The 18,119-nt window shown below is 48.5% G+C and overlaps 1 protein-coding gene across 1 annotated transcript; it reads left to right on the forward strand.

Annotated features, from left to right (window-relative positions):
- The first annotated feature begins 1,779 nt into the window (after window positions 1-1,779).
- On the forward strand, window positions 1,780-18,086 carry ROBO3 (roundabout guidance receptor 3). The gene is made up of 27 exons (XM_036744383.1): window positions 1,780-1,939; window positions 4,637-4,963; window positions 5,334-5,491; window positions 6,203-6,323; window positions 6,413-6,551; window positions 6,895-7,022; window positions 7,409-7,533; window positions 9,349-9,520; window positions 9,807-10,012; window positions 10,220-10,301; window positions 10,680-10,848; window positions 11,077-11,243; window positions 11,604-11,728; window positions 11,930-12,149; window positions 12,424-12,545; window positions 13,484-13,655; window positions 13,790-13,981; window positions 14,264-14,287; window positions 14,371-14,413; window positions 14,698-14,837; window positions 15,089-15,286; window positions 15,547-15,685; window positions 16,170-16,382; window positions 16,572-16,720; window positions 16,883-16,993; window positions 17,239-17,400; window positions 17,789-18,086. The coding sequence occupies exons 1-27, from the start codon at window positions 1,780-1,782 to the stop codon at window positions 18,007-18,009; spliced, it is 4,185 nt and encodes a 1,394-aa protein (XP_036600278.1). The 3' UTR covers window positions 18,010-18,086.
- The last annotated feature ends 33 nt before the right edge of the window (window positions 18,087-18,119 follow it).

Here is an 18,119-nt window from a genome sequence, read left to right on the forward strand (position 1 = left end):
CTTTCACTGGCGATCCTTAGCTCCTCAAACAGGAACAGTTATTTGCGCTGCTATATAATCTTAAAATTCATGGGAATATCCAGGCCACTTCAGCTATGTAATGATACCTTGGTATAAGGATAATAATTGAGTTTTCTGAGCCTAGGGACTCTTCCTGGCTATTCTTTCCTTTTTCATAGGATGGAACTAGACTCCCATTGTGAATCAGTTCAATTCTTCCCCTAGCCTTTCTCCCGGAGAATAGAGAGGTGTCATGTTGGTGGAAGTGGGACTGAAGAGACATTGGAAGTTCATATTGTGAAAAGAATCCTAGAAAAGTAGCAGATGGGTTTGCCCTCATGTTCTGTCTGTCTCTAATAGGTATGTGTATGAAATTTCTTCACTGGAGTATGACCGCAATAGTACATGAGCAGATTTATATGTACTCCGCATCAATCCCAATTCTTCTCTTGCAGTTGATCTGCACAAGGGTTTGGGAATTCCTTCCACTGAAGCAGAACAGAAATTCATCTGAAATTTGTAGTCTCAGTGCACTGAGAAGTTAAGTAACTTGCCCATGGTCACATGGCAAATATATATCAGAGGCAAGATCTGATCCCAAGTCTTCCTAGTTCCAATGCCAAGTTGCAATGCCATAATACATAAGATGCCTCTGCAAAAAGATGTTCTTTTTAAAGATACAAAGAGGTTTCCTCTCCCTATTCTCTGACTGATTCATTTCCCTCTGGCTCATTCCTTTTCTCTTTAAAGGTATAAAAGCAATTTAATGAGATATCTGAGTACAGATTGATGCATAAAATATGCAAATGATCTGCATTTTACTGCCTACTCTTTTCATTTTCACTCCTGGACAAAGCTCATCTATCTGAACTCCAGAGCAGTCAAAACCCCCCAGTGGCCAGCTGTGCCTCTCTCTTGCCTTAGTTACACCAACACTACATTTGACCAAGGGCTTTAGATAGTCTCTAGTAGGGTGGGTAGAGGGAGGGCAAGAATATAGAACACTTACTTCCTCTCCCCACTTAAGGTACCTCTCCTGTTGTCACACACACACACATTGCATAGCAAGATTTGGTCTTTGGTCATAGGCACATGCAGAGTGATTGGAAACCGGGATTCCTGGTATGTCATCCCTATGAATCTGAGGAAAGCTCTTCTTTGGCTCTTCATCCCAGTTTTCCATAGGGAGAGGTGCAAAAGACTGGGAAGGAGGAGATTAATGTACTAGTTTATAGGCCAGCAAAAGGGGCAGACGGCCAAGGACGAGGAGTAGAGTTCTGGGAAGCCAGAGCGAGATCCCATATCTTTGAGTCTCTTACTTAGTCTGACCTTTGGGGAGGCAGATAGAGGAGATGGAGTAAAGGTGGGATTCTGTTCTCTCTGCATTGGGATTTGAGGGGAAGAGGTTCTCTAGCGACCGGTTGGGGTTCAATCCCAGGGCCTAAACTAAAGTAGCTTCCTCCCAACTACAGAGGCAGTAGCACGGAGAGGAGGGGTAAAGGGCTGCGGGAGGCGGATTAATCCCTTAATTACGCGGTGGTCGGCCCCAGCACCTGCTTTCAGCCTGCCCAGCCCCCAGGAGACTTGCCTGAACTGGGGAGGGGGAGTGAAGAGGAGGAGGAGAAGGAGGGGACGGGACCGAGCGGACGCGCGGGAAGGAAAGCCATACTGTGGCTGGGGCAACTCACAGAGGCTGTGGAGGGGCGGACAACTCTCAGATCAAGGGGCTCGGACCAGGGGGCTGGGACCCGAGCCCCCAGCCTCATCCCAGTCCCCGCCATGCTACGTTACCTGCTAAAGACGCTGCTGCAGATGAACCTGTTCGCGGACTCCCTGGCTGGAGATATCTCCAACTCAAGCGAGCTGCTCTTCGGTTTCAACTCCTCTCTGGTCGCGCTCAACCACAGCCTCCTTCCCCCCGGGGATCCACCTCTCAACGGTGAGACCGCCCTGCCTGGGGGATTCCACTTCTGCGGGACTGCGCGCTGTTAGAAGAAGGAAAGGCAAACTGCTCTGGGGATAGAAATTTCTTTTTGGGAGGTCCGGGGCTAAGAATTTCCTCATTCTCTTTTCCCTCCCCAGACATCTTAAAGCGAAAAAGTTTTGGGACGCAGATGGCAGTGGATGAGTCGTCATCGGGACAGGAGTTAGACGGGTTGTTTTGGAATGAGAGTGCGATTTAGAGGTGTGGGGCTATAGACTACAGCGACAGTGGGATAGAAGTGAGGACCCCGTGCACAGAGGTGTCCGTGGTGGTGGAATCCAAAGTAAAGAAGGGGCTAGGGCTAATGAACTACGTAGGGTGGAAGGTAAAGGGTGGAACAGGGAATCTACCCTCCACCCCAGAGGCACACTGGGCCCAGTCCGGCCCAAATAATGCAAATAATCATGAGGCCCGGATAGAGAGAATAACCTGGCTCGAGAGTTTCTCAGTGCACCGAGAGGGATGCGGAGAGCCGCGGGAAGCGTTTAGCTAAGCATTTTAAGGGAACTCCGAAGCCCTATTCTCCCCACTGTGGGATAATGCAGCCTCCAGCTCCAGTAGAGCTGAAGCGTGCAGGAGTCGGAGTCATTACTGCTAATTACAGTGATTAATAAATGACTGCGACAATCCGAAGCCCCCAGAGCGCAGCTGGAAGCACACGGAAGCTGTTCATTACGTACCTAGGGAGATATATGACCAAAATCTGCCTCCTATCGACCAAGCCCCGAACTTCAACTCTGTCATTTTTCTTGGGGCAGCCTCTGTATGCCCCTTTCCCCACTCTTCTCCCACCTCGTCGTACCCCACAATGATTGTTTCTTGGGCGTCTCTTTTCAGAAGGGTTCCGGTAACCTCTTTGGGCACTCTCGGATCAGAAGATACTCTGGGGGTGGGTAGAAGCACAGAGAGGAGAATAGAAAATGGACCCTGGGGCAGTGGTGTAGTGGAGAGAGTGCTAAATTTGGGATCAGAAAAATCAGCTTCCTCATCTGTAAACAGAGTAGGTTTGACTAAGATTTCATCTGAGGTCCTTTCCAGATCTAGAAATTGTGATCTTAAATTGAAAAGCGAGGAAGGAAAGGAAGTATTGTACTCTGATAACTAGGCGAAGAGCCCCCAGGCCTCATTAACATGCCCATCAGCTATTCATTAGTCTGATGTGTAGAAGCTTCTCTTGGGACTAGAAATGACAAGGGGAGGAATTCTAGGGACCAGTGTCCCGCAGCTGTTGTCCGAAGGAATTAGGGAGGAGACAAGTCCACAGGATGGGGGGCGGGGAGGGAATCCAGGTGGTCTGAGAGACCTACTCTTCCCAAGTTCCGGGCATCGTTTCTCAGGGGACATAAGTCTTGGAGCCCCTTCAATAACAGATCCCCTCCTTTCCCCTCTCAATAGCTCTAAACGACTGCAATGAGTCTCGTGAGGTTTGCTCTCTGTCTACCTCTCCAACGAGGCTAACTGATCTGATGTCCGAACATTAGAAGGAAGACTAGGGTTGGGAGGAAATTGGCGTGTGGAAACAGAGTTGGAAAAAGAAAATTTTGCTTCTAAAGCCAGGATAGGTCAGGGCAATGAGGTTAAAAATATTTTATTAAAAAGAATTATCTGAGAGGCAGCAAGGCACAGGGGATAGAGAGCCGGCCTCGAGGACCGAAGGACACGAGTTCGAATCCCGCCACTAACTCATACTAGCCAGGACAAGTCTGACTCTTTCAGTGCTCTAATAATTTTCTAAGCCCTTAAGTTACCTTGCAGAAGTGGCAACCTGCCTTGGTAAGGGGAAATATTAATCCAAGGTATTCTAATGTCAATAAAATCATAGGTATTATCCATAACACTTCTTTAAATCAAAGAGGTAATTTAAAATTCCCCCTTCTCCTCCTTCCTCCCTCACCCCCATACATACATGCTTGCTTCTCATCCAAGGTATCAGGGAAGGGAATATAGAAGCGGTGTCCCAGCTCATTCTTCCTTCGAACTTTCTAAGGGAGAGGAAAATAAAACTGAATTTGAGACCAAAGCCCGAAGCCGAAGGGCACTCAGGAAAGGCTCCAGGTTGTTCACGCAAGGGTTATACTTGGGATCCTCCCTGCCCCAACCAGAAGGCCCCATGATACTCTTACATATGGCAGTGGCGACACCTAGTGGTCTAGACTGGTTACAACTAGTAAATGAAAGCCACAATTCCCCGCCCTCCTACCCTCTCCCCCCATCACACTTTCCCGAAAGTCTTTCTATTCCTTTGCCTCTACCCAGGTAAGCCTTGGTACTCGAAAACTACGTTTACCTTTCTCTTATCCAGTGATAGCAGTAAACTGGAAAGTCTTGGGGAGGCCCGGGGGCCAGGAAGAGAGACAGCCAATGTTCGAGACCATGTTTCAGTTCTTGACCTGTTCGTGATTCTCAAACAGGTCCTTTCTCAGCTCCATGCCTTAAGCTTCCCTCGGGATGTCTACTTTTTAGAACTAAGCGGAGCCCCGAGTGTCCCAGCATCTCGGCTAAGGAAAGTGATCTTGCGATGTGGAAGGCCATGTGACCACTAGGAAATCTGCTCTGTAGGAAGGGATGTGGAAAAACTAACTCTCCACCGCTGGATCACATGCCTCAGTTTACCCCGGTTTCGGCAATCCTCCCACATCTTCCTCTTTTCAGGGTCTCGAGCCGGACCGGAGGACGCAGTGCCACGCATAGTGGAACAGCCGCCAGATTTGTTGGTCTCCAGGGGTGAGCCTGCCACGCTGCCGTGTCGTGCGGAGGGCAGGCCGCGCCCGGACATTGAATGGTACAAGGACGGTGCCCGCGTGGCTACGGCCCGAGAGGATCCGCGGGCTCACCGCCTGCTCTTACCCAGTGGCGCACTCTTTTTCCCTCGCATAGTGCATGGACGACGAGCCCGTCCAGATGAGGGCGTCTATACTTGCGTGGCTCGCAACTACTTAGGGGTAGCGGCCAGTCGGAATGCTTCACTGGAGGTGGCAGGTAAGTAGCCGAGTTTGAACTGTTCCAGAGGCTTCAGGGCAGATGTCTAAACTAACTCGTGCCTCAGTTGCTTTCACATTCCCGGCACATCCAATTACGTAATTAATGTGGCCCTGGAACTTTACAGACCCTTCTCAGATTGGCTCCCATTCTCTCCATGCTTAATTTTACAAGGCACTGCAAGTTTTGTTCTTCTCCATGAAGTGGCAGAGTCCCGCCCCAGTACAGCCAAATTAGCACCAAAACTCTGTACTTTTGAGGGTACACTAGCCCGAAACACTAGAACTACCCCTGCTTAGTGCTCACTTCCCAGACCCTGTCTGCCTTTTGTTTATTTAATCCCTTTGCCATCTCCTCCACGCCTCTTCAGTCCTAAGGGATGACTTCCGGCAGCCACCAGTGGATGTGGTGGTGGCAGTGGGGGAACCTGCAGTTCTGGAGTGTGTGCCACCCAGGGGCCACCCAGAACCCTCGGTGTCCTGGAAGAAAGACAATCTTCGCCTAAAGGAGCAGGAAGGACGAATCACGGTGAGGAACTGGAGTCTTGGCAGAGGTAGGGCCGCTAGGGCCCAGGGGAGGATCCACCCAGAAAGAATGTGAACACAGTATAAGGGTTTTAAGGTCATAGCCTTTTAACGCCTGAGGGACCTTAGAGATCAACTAATCCAGTCCCATACATTTCACAAAGGAGGAAACTGAGACCCTTCAAGGAGAAGTGACATACTCAAGGTCATGAAGGTAGTTGATGACAGAGATGGGACTAGAACCCAGGTCTCCTGACCCAGACTATACTTTTTAGTCAGTGGAATTCAGTTATAAACCAAAATTAATAAGCAGGTTAAAGGGCTGCTCATCTACTAAAGAACAGCGTTTGGAATTCAGGAAAAATAGATTGTAAAGCATATCAAAAACTCTGTAATTCACTAATAGAAAGGGTTAGATAGATGTTGTCACTGTGAAAAAAGCAGAACAAGAGGATAATGAAGGGAAGGAAGGAAGGAAAAAAGGGAAGGAAGGAAGAAAGGAAAGAAGGAAGGAGGGAAGGAAGGAAGATAGGAAGGTGACAGAGGGAAGTGGGTAAGAAGTTAGGGATATAAAGCGGATTCTGGTTGTCCTGTGAGCTAACAGGTGGTTTTAGGGTCAAATATGTTCAAAAAGATATAGCTAGGCAGAAGAGGATTGGAGAGGAATAGGGGACTGTTAAATCCAAAGGAACTGAGCTGTTCCCACATTCTGCAGATTCGGGGTGGAAAACTGATGATGTCACACACACTCAAGAGTGATGCTGGGATGTACATATGTGTGGCCTCCAATGTGGCAGGAGAACGTGACAGTGGGGCGGCTGAACTTGTGGTTTTCGGTAAGTATAGGAGTTCTTGAGGTTGGGGAGGGGGAACTGAGGGGCCATGTAGACATCTCTGTAATTTCATGTCCGTTCTTCTGTGGCAGAGCGCCCCTCCTTCCTGCGCAGGCCTGTGAACCAGGTGGTTCTGGCTGATGCCCCTGCTGACTTCCCATGTGAGGTGCAGGGGGATCCTCCACCACATCTGCGTTGGCGCAAGGAGGAGGGGGAGTTGCCCATAGGCAGGTGAGAAGCCCCCTTCTTCTTACTCCACAGGACTCCCAACCATCAAGAGAACTTCTCTTATACTTCTTCCAGGGGACTGGGATGCAGCCACACTCACTTCTGTGGTTTCAGTGTCAGGACTTCTGGAAACCATGTCTATTTTCCTATTCATCCCATATATGGTGTCCACATTCCTCAATCTATTTCTGTAGGCTTCAAGTCTATGACTTGTCTGCATACCTGACCTTGGTGACTGTCTTGGGAAGGTCACAGGCTCCTTAGAGCAGAATTTCAGGGTTGGGGAGGAAAAAGGGGCATAACTGTGACCAACCCATCCCTGGTGGGTGGGTGGGGAGTGAAACAGGTATGAGATCAGGAGTGACTACAGTCTTCGGATCGGGAGAGTGAGTGCAGAAGATGAGGGAACTTATACCTGTGTGGCTGAGAACAGTGTGGGCAGAGCTGAGGCCTCTGGCTCTCTCAGTGTCCATGGTAAGAACCCTGCTTGAGGATGGAGGGAGGGAGGGACAGGAAAGGATAGAATGTGGAATCATTGGAGCAGGGCTAGGAGGAAGCAAGAGGAGGCTAGGAAAGAAGGTAGGCAATTGAGAGATAGGGAGAAAGCATGAAATCAAGAGAAATTTGTTTGGAGGGTTGGGGCCTATTTCATGAAATGGGAGGAGGATCAAGGTCAATGAATTCTAGAGGGAGGTAAAGAATAAAGAATTTGAATAAAAGTGGGAAGGAAGAAAAGGATAGGCTACTTACTAGCCAAATTTGGCCTTTTCCCCACCCCATCAGATCTCTTATTGACTTAGCATATCCTCTTGGAGCTGGACCTATCTCCTCACTCCTGTTCTTTCTTTTTCCTCTTCCAGTCCCACCTCAGCTGGTGACGCAGCCACAGGACCAGACAGCAGCTCCAGGAGATACTGTGACTTTCCAGTGTGAGACCAAGGGGAATCCTCCACCTGCTATCTTCTGGCAGAAGGAAGGTAGTCAGGTAAGTGTCTCTCCAGGGGTATGCTGGTAAATGTTAAATAACCAGTTACCTACATGAGACACTTTTAAGTTTAATCCATGTTAATAACATTTTCTCTATCATTTTAAGTCTAGATAACCAACAAAATAATAAATCAAGCCCTAATTTGTAGTGTTTGCTGGTTTATGAGGTGTAAAGTGTTCCACTGAAAATTCAACAGTGGGTACTCTTGATCATACCTTTATGGCCATCCCTAGGGTTTACATTTCCCTTTCCCACAAATGTTTTCCTGAATCTTAAGCCACTTGTTATGCTATTCCCTCAGGCCTCATCATGTATGTTCATGAGTTTTCTCCCTAAAGCATTTTACCTCTCTCTTGGGTAGCCAGTTTTAACCTAACTCATTTACTAGTTCTTATGCCTCGTTCCACATAAGAGACTCAATCGTTCTTACTTATTACCCTAAGTTAACAGAGCAGTAACCCTAATCTTGGCATCCTTTTTCTACCAGTTGGTCTCTATTTCTAACAAAGAGAATGACTCTTCTTTCTTTTCTAAAATGGGGCAGCCTCCCTTGGACTATCTTCTAGATTCTCTATACCTCACGGTGACAATTTCCTGTTTCCTGTTATCATGGGCACTTTTTTGAGTTGAACAGATCACTAGATGTGATGTAAAAGAAAGAGCATGAGATTTGGAATTAGAAGACCTGGTTTTAACTGTAGGGTTTTAGTCCTGGCTCTGCAACTTACTACAGTAAGTGAGACAGTGAAATGCCTGGACCTCATCTGTAAAATGCAGGGGTTAGATGAGTTGGGCCCTTCTAGTTCTAAACCTATTATCCAATGATCCTACATGACTATTTCTTTGCCGCCTTTGGATGCTGCCAATGGTTCCCCAAACGTTTGCAAAGGGAAGATTGATTCTCTGCTCTCACTTAGCTCAGATTAACAGCTCCAATTTCCCTAGGTGCCTGGCCTCATTGACTCAGAGCAATTAACATATTGAGTATAACATGTATAAATATATGTTGAAACTGAAATACAAAGAACTCCTACCAAGAGAAGTAAGGAGAGTTAATAGAAGTAGTGTTAATCAATACAATAGAACACAGTCAGCAATATAGAATATAAGCCCTTCTTTCCATTGGCGAACAGGCTGCAATTTCCCCCTGTCCCGTTCCTATATCCCAGATCTCCTGGAATCATGAAATGTTAGCACTGGAAGAGACATGAAAGACTATCCAGTTCAATTTCTTGATTTTACAGGAAAGGAAATTAAGACCTTGACCAAGGATACACAAAGAGTTAATACTAGAAACCAATTAAATTAATCACACATTTTAAAGTGCCTACTATGTACCCTGGTGATTCAAATAAGAAATTCAGGATTCAAATACAAAAGTGAAACACTCCCTGCAAAAGGAATTTATATTCTACTGGAGGTTTAATGAGATGATATCCAGATAAATATAACATATGGTAGGGAGCAACAGTGGGGATGGGTGGAGGTGGCCACAAAAGGGAAATCCAGACAAAGTGGCCCAGGAGTATTTGAAATCTGACTACAGTCCTGTGCTCTTTCCAGCATTTCTTGATGCCTGATTTCGCACATATCTCTGTTGTTCACTTTAACCAGACACATTTTAAATCAGGAAAGCAGAGAGCCTCCCAACTGTGATCTGTCCTTGACCGTATAAGCCTGCTTTCTACCTGGAATTGCATTGATTTGGGGTCTGGTGGGGAAGGAAAGCTGTAGGTCCTCAAAAAGAATGCAACTCTCTCTCCTCCCTTGGGTTCTCAGATTCCTGAGATTCCTGGTTCTATCTATCTCCAGATTCTGCTCTTCCCTAGTCAGCCCTCCCAGTCCACAGGGCGTTTCAATGTCTCCCCAAGTGGCCAACTCAACATCACTGAAGTGCAAAGTGGGGATGCTGGTTACTATGTGTGCCAGGCAGTCAGTGTTGCTGGCAGCATTCTGGCCAGGGCCTCATTGGAGGTGAAGGATGGTGAGCATATGATGGGGCACATGCAACTGGAAGGAGCCAATGGCTAAAAGAGAATGGCTTTTTTGAATTCTCTGCAATGTGAATGAAGTGTGGGTGGTTTCTAGGGAAGATCCTCAAAGCTTGGGAACCAAGAAAAGAACCTAGTGAGGATAAATTTGTGGAACCAAGCTAGTAGTACCAAATTGGGGCAACCTTTCTGGTTATGGAATGGCTTAGGGAACTAAAGGTAAGAAGGCTGTGAATTGGATCCAGGGACCTTCTTCTGGTTCAGCATTTTCTCCCTCAGTTTCCCTGGATGACTTTCCTCCCATAATCCTCCATGGGCCATTGAATCAGACTCTGGCATCGGGATCCTCTGTGTGGTTGCCATGCAAAGTGACTGGGAACCCTCAGCCCAGTGTTCAATGGTTAAAGGATGGACAGGGGCTGGACAATGGAGACCTGAGGCTTAATCTATTGGCTAATGGCACCTTGCATATCACCAATTTGCAGGTGAGTCAAATCAACCCAGTGCAGACCCAGAAAGACTCCTCAGAGCTCCTCCTAACATTCCCAACTCAATGGCCATCTACTAGATCTCTAACCCCTCAGACTTACCTGGAAATTTGCACAATCCTTCTCCCATGCCTCTGCATTCTCACCTCCTTTGCCCACCTAATCGCCATTTAGCTCAGTTGTCAGTGACCTGTCTTTTTTCAGGAGGGTGATTTGGGGCTGTACAGCTGTGTGGCCAAGAGTTCCAAAGGGCAGGCCATATGGAATGGCTGGCTAAGAGTACAAGGTGAGATATCTGTTTTCTCAGTCCATTTTTCTATTTGTCTTTATCTAAGACCTTCCACCACGTCAGTAACTTCCTCCCAACATGCCAGGACAAACTCTATCTTCTATACATTCATTCAATTTGTGGCTTTTAAGAAGTAAAGCAGGAAGCCTAGCATAGTGCCTGGCACATAATAGGTGCTTTAAAATGTTTATTGGATTGAATTGAAGAAGTCAAGCTGTGCAACTTATGTGAGTGGGGAGTCATCATGCTCTCTTTTTTCCTACCATCAACATTACTGTGTCTCTGGGAAGTGTAGTCCAATAGCAGACTAATATTTTCTGTAATACTACTAATTGCTTAACAGATGCTTTTTCATGAATTAATTGTTTCCTATAGATGGTGTCGTGGGGTCCACAGGGCTCCCTGTTGAGCTCAGTGGTCCCCCTAGGCCTCCCTCTCAGCCAGTGGTTATTGAAGTCACCAAGAACAGCATCACCCTGACCTGGAAGCCCAGCCCACAGGCTGGAGGGTCACCAGTTACTTCTTATGTGATAGAGGCCTTCAGGTGAGGGTTTAAGGAGGTGAGAGGGGTGCAGCTGATAGACATTGGGTTCTGGGCCCTATCTGGGGCCATCTGTTCTTGAGATCTTTGCTATTGTGCTCAAGGGCTCTCCAGGTCCCTCTCTGGTTGGGGATGGAATGGGGGGAGAAAAGTTTTGGAGCAGAGTAGAATCACAGAAGTCCTGTCAAGCTGGATGAGTGTTCCTCCCTTTGTCAACCTTCTCCATTGCAGCCAGGCATCTGGTAACACTTGGAAGACAGTAGCAGATGGTGTACAGCTAGAGACACATACCATCACTGGTTTGCAGCCCAACACAATCTACCTATTCCTAGTTCGAGCAGCAGGGACTTGGGGTCTCAGTGAACCCAGTCCTATCTCTGAGCCTGTTCAGACCCAGGGTGAGTGAAGATCATGTCTCTTGATATGGGGAAATGGGTAGGAGATTCAAATCCACATTGCCCCCATCTCCACCTCATTGCTACATACATCTCTGCAGGGATCTAAGTAAAAGGGAAAGCCTTCCTACTGAGGAGAAATCTCAAATCTCAAAACCCCTCCCTTTCTATGCCCCCTACCTGTGATGGTAGATGAGAGATGTCAGGACTCATCCCCAGAAGGTGCTCTGCTGTCCTGCTCCCACTGAGCCTTAGGCTATGCCCTGGAGAACTGGCTTGGGGAAGGGTCAGGGGAGAAGCAAGAATTATAGCCAGTCTCCTCTTTTTCTCCTGTGACCCCTGCTGAGGGGACTCTCTGATTAGCAGACAATGGCCCCTCCAGGCCAGTTGAAGATCCATGGCAAGGGCAGCGAGATCTGGCTGATGTGGTTGTTCAACTGCAGGAGCCTCTATTCCTGAGTCCCACATCCCTGCAGGTGTCCTGGACTGTGAGTAAGGAGACAGCGTGGAGGGGAGGGAAACACAGGCAGTGACTGGGATTTAACATCAGGAGGCAAAACTCAAAGTGAAGTCCATTGAGTGGCAGAAGCTGGTCTGACCTGTGGAGGGCTAGAGGTCTTCAGAGGCTGCTAGGACCTCTTCTTCCTCTCCAGTATGCCTTATCCACTCTAGTCTGCCTCTTTCTCCAGGTGGCTGGCCAATCTCAGTTGGTGTGGGGCTTCCGGGTGTTGTGGAGGGCAGTAGGTTCAAGTAGCTGGACAGTTCTGGACATAGGATCCTCAGGCCAGCGGAGTGCTGTGGTGAGAGAGCTTCCAGCAGGTGTACAGATCCAAATCAAAGTGCAGCCCTACAGCCAGGAGGGACCAGGGCCTGAGAGCACTGTTCTAACCAGGAGCACCCCTGAGGAGGGTGAGAAGGGACATGGAGGTGGGGGGCAAGGAATCAAGGAGGGATAAGCAAGAGAGTTTCAGGGTACATGGGAGGAAGAAAGCTGCGGAGATTGAAGTCAGAAGGGGATACCTTGACAGCCAAATAATGGGGATGCGTGGCTAGGGAAACTATTGCTTAGCTACCAAGCTTCTTTATACAGTGGTATTGGGGAAAAGATGTTTGGAAATCAAGGAATTGAGAGCATTCAGTGACAGTCTGTGTCCTTCTCCACCATGCCCCCACCCTGATCCAGCCCCCAGTGGGCCCCCCCAGGCAGTGACAGTGGCCCTGGGGGGTGATGGCAACAGCAGCATCACTGTTTCCTGGGAGCCTCCTATCCCCACCCAGCAAAATGGAATCATTCAGCAATACCAGGTAGAAAGCTTGCGTGTGTGTGTGTGTGTGTGTGTGTGAGAGAGAGAGAGAGAGAGAGAGAGAGAGAAAACATGGACCAAATTGGGTTGAGCAGCAGAGTTTAGGACCCCAGACACCAGGGAGCTTGGAAGGGCCTCCCTGTGAGGATGTGGGACTTAGAGGAGAAAAGGGAAAGGAGAACAGAGAGATAGATATGGAAGGATAATGAAGCTAAGGAAAAGGGTGTATTTGAAGGTCTTGGCTTTGGGCATATCCCAATTGCGAATTCTGTGTACAACATCCTCAAAAAGTAATCATCTAGCCTCTGACAAAGCAACCCCAGTGATAGGCGGTTCTCCCTGCATCCCAGGGGATTCTATTCCATTTTTGGACATCTCTAATTGTTTAGGAAGTTTTCCTTATATGGAGCTGAAATCTGCTTCTCTGTAATTTCCACTCATTGTTTCTAGTTCTGATCTCTGGGGCCAAGCAAAACAATTCTAATCTATCCCTTTTCCACATGACTGCCTTTCAAATCCTTAAAGCCAGGAATTACGCCCCTTCCCCTCCTAATCCCATGTCTTCCATAGGCTCAATATACCCAGTTCTTTCTGAGAGATTCTCAAATGCCACGGTTTCAAGTCTCCTCTACAGTTTGGGTACCTGCTTCTGATTGTACTCCAGCTTGTCAGTGTCCCTTCTAAAGTACAGTGGTCAGAACTAAACAGAATCTTCTCTCTGAACAGGGCAGAGTACATCTGGCCTCTCACTGCCTTTGCCTGGGACATTATACTTCCAGAATCTTGAGAGTTGGGTGGATTGAGAGGTAGTAAGAGTTTCAGGTGTTAGCCGACAAGCTGACCCTTTCCTGCTATGTCATGCCTCAGTTTCTAAGGAGGGCAATGTCCTCCTTAGGCACACTGTTCTCTCCCCTACTCCACCACTCATGATCTTTCTAGATTTGGTGCCTGGGCAACGAGAGCCGCTTCCACCTGAACCAGTCTGTTGCAGGCTGGGCACGGTCCGCAGTACTGCGGGGACTACTCCCAGGCCTCCTTTACCGAACTCAGGTTGCCGCGGCCACCAGCGCGGGCGTGGGCGTGGCCAGCCCCCCTGTGTTGATACACCTCCGTAAGTGACAGAGAAAGGGTGTACTAGTTGGAAGCCTAAGGGGGTAATTGTACTTCTGGCATGAGGATGACCCCTTCCGAGTTCCAGAATTTCCTTTGTTTTTCCATGCTTTGACATCTCCCTGTTCTGCGCAGCGCTCCCGCGGGATCCAGAGCCAGGGCCTGGCCTTGAGGTGGGTCCAGGGCTTGCAGAGCGCTTGGCAAGGGTGCTGCGGGAGCCAGCCTTTATTGCGGGTGGCGGAGCTGCCTGTGGGGCACTTCTCCTTGGACTCAGCGCAGCACTGTATCGGCGCCGTAGACAGCGCAAGGAGCTCAGCCACTACAATGGTGAGCAAGGCACCTTACTGGATCAGGAAGGAGGGGGCAGCAGGGATTCAAAGGAAGAAAAGATCTGCAGGAAGGGATGAGACCTGGTCTGGAAGCTGGTCTGGAAGGAGGAGGAAAAACTGAGAACTCACTCAAGGCTAAGGGATTCAGGGATTCTCATAGGTGAAAGAGAGGTGAAGCTAGGGAATGGGGGGGGTGGAGTTTGGCTTTTTGACCTGTCATCCCCTTTTCACCTGTTCCCTGTCCTGTTTCTACCCTTCTTCCACTTATGTCTTTTGGAAGCTTCCTTCGCCTACACGCCAGCAGGTAAGGCAGCTCTACCTAGGATGGGGTTCAGACCAGAGGTCAAAGTTGGTACCTCACTCAATTACCCAATCTGTCTTTCCCAGTCTCCTTCCCCCACAATGAGGGCCTCTCCCGAGCCAGCTCCAGGTAATCCCCACAGTCACAACCCTGCTGGAACTTTCATTTGTTCCCTCATCACCTCTTCATATTCCTTTTACCTCACCCTCCCTAACTCTGCCCTCACATCCTCACCACAACTACCCACAGAATCTTGGCTCAAACTGAATCTGCCTTAGTCCAGACCCACTTCTTCTTAGTTCAAATCAACATTCCCAAGATGATCACCCCCAAAGAACTCCTACCAAACTGTACTCCCAATTCTGGCCATCCCCCCACATCCCCCACTACAGTTCCAGTGATCTGTCTCTTAGGCCTCCCATGGGTCTTGGCCCAGCCCCATACCCTTGGCTAGCAGACTCTTGGCCTCATCCACCACGAAGTCCTTCAGCTCAAGAACCCAGGGGAAGCTGCTGCCCTAGCAATCCTGACCCAGATGACAGATACTACAATGGTAAGGCATTTACTTCCTCTCTTTCATCAGCCAATTGGGACATATTAGAAAGAATCCAGGAACGTGATTCTCAGAACCTGCCTATTCCTTGCTTGAGTAGGACTTTGTTGCTTTGCTTAGGCCCTAGATAAGGAAAAAAGTGAAGAAAATGTAGTCCACCACACCCATTCTCCCTGGGGTCCTTTCTTTCTGATCATTCTTTGTCCCCCTGCCTCTCTCCCTGGGTTTTCCTTTTTTTTTTTTTTCTACAGAGGCAGGGATCTCCCTATATCTGGCTCAGACAGCCCGGGGGGCCACAGCCCCAGGGGAAGGGCCCATCTACAGTACCATTGACACAGCTGGTGAGGAGCTTCAAACCTTCCATGGGGGTTTCCCCACTCAGTCCCCTGAGGATCCAGGGGCCTGGACCACCCAATATGCTCCACCAGAATGGAGCCAGGATGATAGTGGTATGCCTTCTATACATCCCCAAATTCTACCATTCCCATCTCAGCCCAGCCCTGGAGTTACCTATAAATTCTTTCCTCCATAGTTTATATCCTAAACCTGTCCTAGCCCCCTATTCTTCAGTTAAATACTCCTTTCCTCTAAGATTCTTCCTGCCACTGCTTAGTTCTTCTTTCCACTACTTCCTACCTTTTCCTGCCTCCCTTCATACCTCTTCCTTTGAACAATACCTCTGTGTGCCCCTTATCCTTCCTCCTCTCAGGCTCAAGAGGGGGGAAATTAAAGATTCTGGGAAAGCCTGTACAGACCCCCTCTCTGAGCTGGCCTGAACCATTGCCTCCACCACCCCCTTCCTGTGAGTTAAACTGCTTGGAGGGGGCTGAGGAAGAACTAGAGGACAGGTAAGATGGTCTCCTACCCTGGTTCCAAGCCCATATGGACAAGGGATTAGACTTGTTTTAGTTTGTTCAAAGGAGAGAACTAGGAAGAATGGAAGGAAAATTCAGGGGAACAGATTTTGAAATAATTGTATTTATATGATTTAGAGCTGGAAGAGACCCTAGAATACCTAATAATTAGAATTGTCCCAAAATTGGAATAAGTTATTTTGGTAGGCAGTGAGTTACTCCTCCCTGGAAATCTTTGGAGGAATGTCAGATGACCACTTAATAAGGATGTTGTAGAGAGAGTTCTTGGTCAGATGTGGGGTGGATTGGATGACCTGAGTTCCCTTTCAACTCTTCCATGTTAACAGACAGTGATGCCTAGGGTGAACAAGAGGGCAGAGATGTTGGTTGGATGAGGGAGGAGATGGTAGTAGGACAGCTGAAGGGAAGGTGAACAACTTTACCCTTCCTCCTCTTCTCCTGTTCTCCTTGAACCCAGTTCAGAACCTGAGGAGTGGTGCCCACCATTGCCTGAGAGAAGCCACCTGGAAGAGTCCAACCCAAGTGAAGGCTGCATGGCCTCTCCCTCCCATGGAAATATTCCGTCTCCTACTCCTTCTTATGGAGATCAATCCACAGCAACCCTTACTCCCTCACCCCCTGAGCCATCACAGGCCCCTGCTGAAATTGTCTGTATCCACCACACACCCAGGTAGGAATCTTAGGATTCTTGAGGAGGCTGGGGTTTATGGTTGGGTTATGGTAGGTGTGGTTTATACCCCCTCTTTGTGGACAAGTGAGTATAAACTAGACAGGGCTGGCCTCCTGTGGACTGAGTCTTTGAAGACTGTCTCTGTAGGATGGCGTTTCCCCATGTCCTAACAGATTCATATCTTTGCAGGCGGGTGCCCACTGGAGCAAGTCCTCCTCTCAGCCTATCCCAGTCCAGTTTGAGTGGCCTTGAAGGGGGACCTGTTAGCCTGAGTGCCAGCCCAATGCCCCCTCGACACCTCAGCCCTAGTCCTGTCCCGAGTACTACCAGCACCCCAGGTGAGCCTACAGTCACTTAGCCCTCCATGTAATTCTGTTCCTAACCTAATATTCTTCTCTCATCCTCAGCTATATGACACCCTCTGATCTAAAGTTCTTGCCTCAAGCCCTCTCCCAGAGCCAGTCCTTAACCCCAGCTCCTTTCTCTCCTCAACCATAAAGTTAGAGCCAGACTGACACCTAGAGAGATGACTTCCTCACCCCCAGGACCCCGTGCTCGAACCCGGAAGAAATCAAAAGCTGTTCCTTATAGAAAGGATCGGAGCCCAGGAGGTGAGTAGTATGACAGTAGTTGGGAATGATGGTTTTCTGTGAGATAGTCAGAAAATGTAGGATATTATGGTGGTAGACTAGCTGATGAGGAAAAGAAGGCCCTAGATTTGGGGAGGAAGAGCCTTTCGGAACTATTTACTACTGGTCTCATTATGCCAGGAAGATTGTTTGAACATAGGGGAAGAAGGTTGATGATGTGGACAAAGTGAAGAAGTTTTCTGATACCAAAAGCTCTTCCTTCCCAGATTTGCCCCCACCACCCCTCCCTCCACCAGAAGAGGAGGCTAGCTGGGCCTTAGGGCTTCGAGCAATAGGAAATATCTCCTCTCTGGAACGAGAGAGGAGAGGGGAGAAAAGAATGATTCGAGCTGCACCCCCAGGGAGTCATCATGCTCCTCCCCCTGATGGTAAGTAGTCACAGGGTAGACTGAAGGGGCCAAATGTAGGATGATGAAGGGATTAGTGTGGGAATTATAGTGTAGAAATTGTTTACCAGTTTACAAGTTTTCAACTGTTTTTCAACAGAGGTTGGATTTTAAATTCCCAACTCATCCCCAGCGGAACTCATGAATTTGATTACTTTCAAATCTCCTACCCTTCTCCATCTTTCATATACTCAGTTCCTGTTACATATAGGCACTCTGTTAGGTACTCTACCCTCATCCCTCATTTTCTGACCTCCTTTCCTGCTTAACCTTCTCTCATTAGAGCATGATCATGGGTGCAGTGAGGAGAGTGTTGGTCATTGTCTGTCCTTTTCCCAGTACCTGGATCTCTTCCTCTTTTTCCCTACAGAGGAAACCTGGCTCCCATATAGCAGACCCAGCTTTTTGCCCCGGGGTCAGGGGGCAAGTGCCTGCTCCACTGCTGGGAGCAACTCCTCCAGAGGCTCCAGTAGTTCCCGGGGCTCCCGAGGTCCTGGTCGGAGCCGTCGCCCAGGGGGAGAGCATCGAGAAGTGAAGGTGGGGGCAGAAAGAGGAGGAAAAGGCACGGGGGAGGTAAATACCAAGAGGTGATAGAGGTGATGGAGAACAGGAGGATGGGAGGAAGATGAGGAAGAAAGTGAATAATCAATTGTGTGAGGAAGAATAGAGATTTTGAGGAAGGAGAAATGAGCTGCCAGAGG

This window comes from Trichosurus vulpecula, chromosome 2 (assembly GCF_011100635.1).
Source record: "Trichosurus vulpecula isolate mTriVul1 chromosome 2, mTriVul1.pri, whole genome shotgun sequence".
Lineage (NCBI taxonomy): Eukaryota > Metazoa > Chordata > Mammalia > Diprotodontia > Phalangeridae > Trichosurus > Trichosurus vulpecula.

Excerpts from the sequence above, each read along its gene's own strand:
- ROBO3 (XM_036744383.1), top strand. The coding sequence starts at position 1,780 with ATGCTACGTTACCTGCTAAAGACGCTGCTGCAGATGAACCTGTTCGCG. Across the intron at positions 11,729-11,929 it reads CCCTGCAGGTGTCCTGGACT|GTGGCTGGCCAATCTCAGTT; the intron begins GTGAGTAAGGAG and ends CTCTTTCTCCAG. Across the intron at positions 16,721-16,882 it reads GAGTACTACCAGCACCCCAG|TTAGAGCCAGACTGACACCT; the intron begins GTGAGCCTACAG and ends TCAACCATAAAG.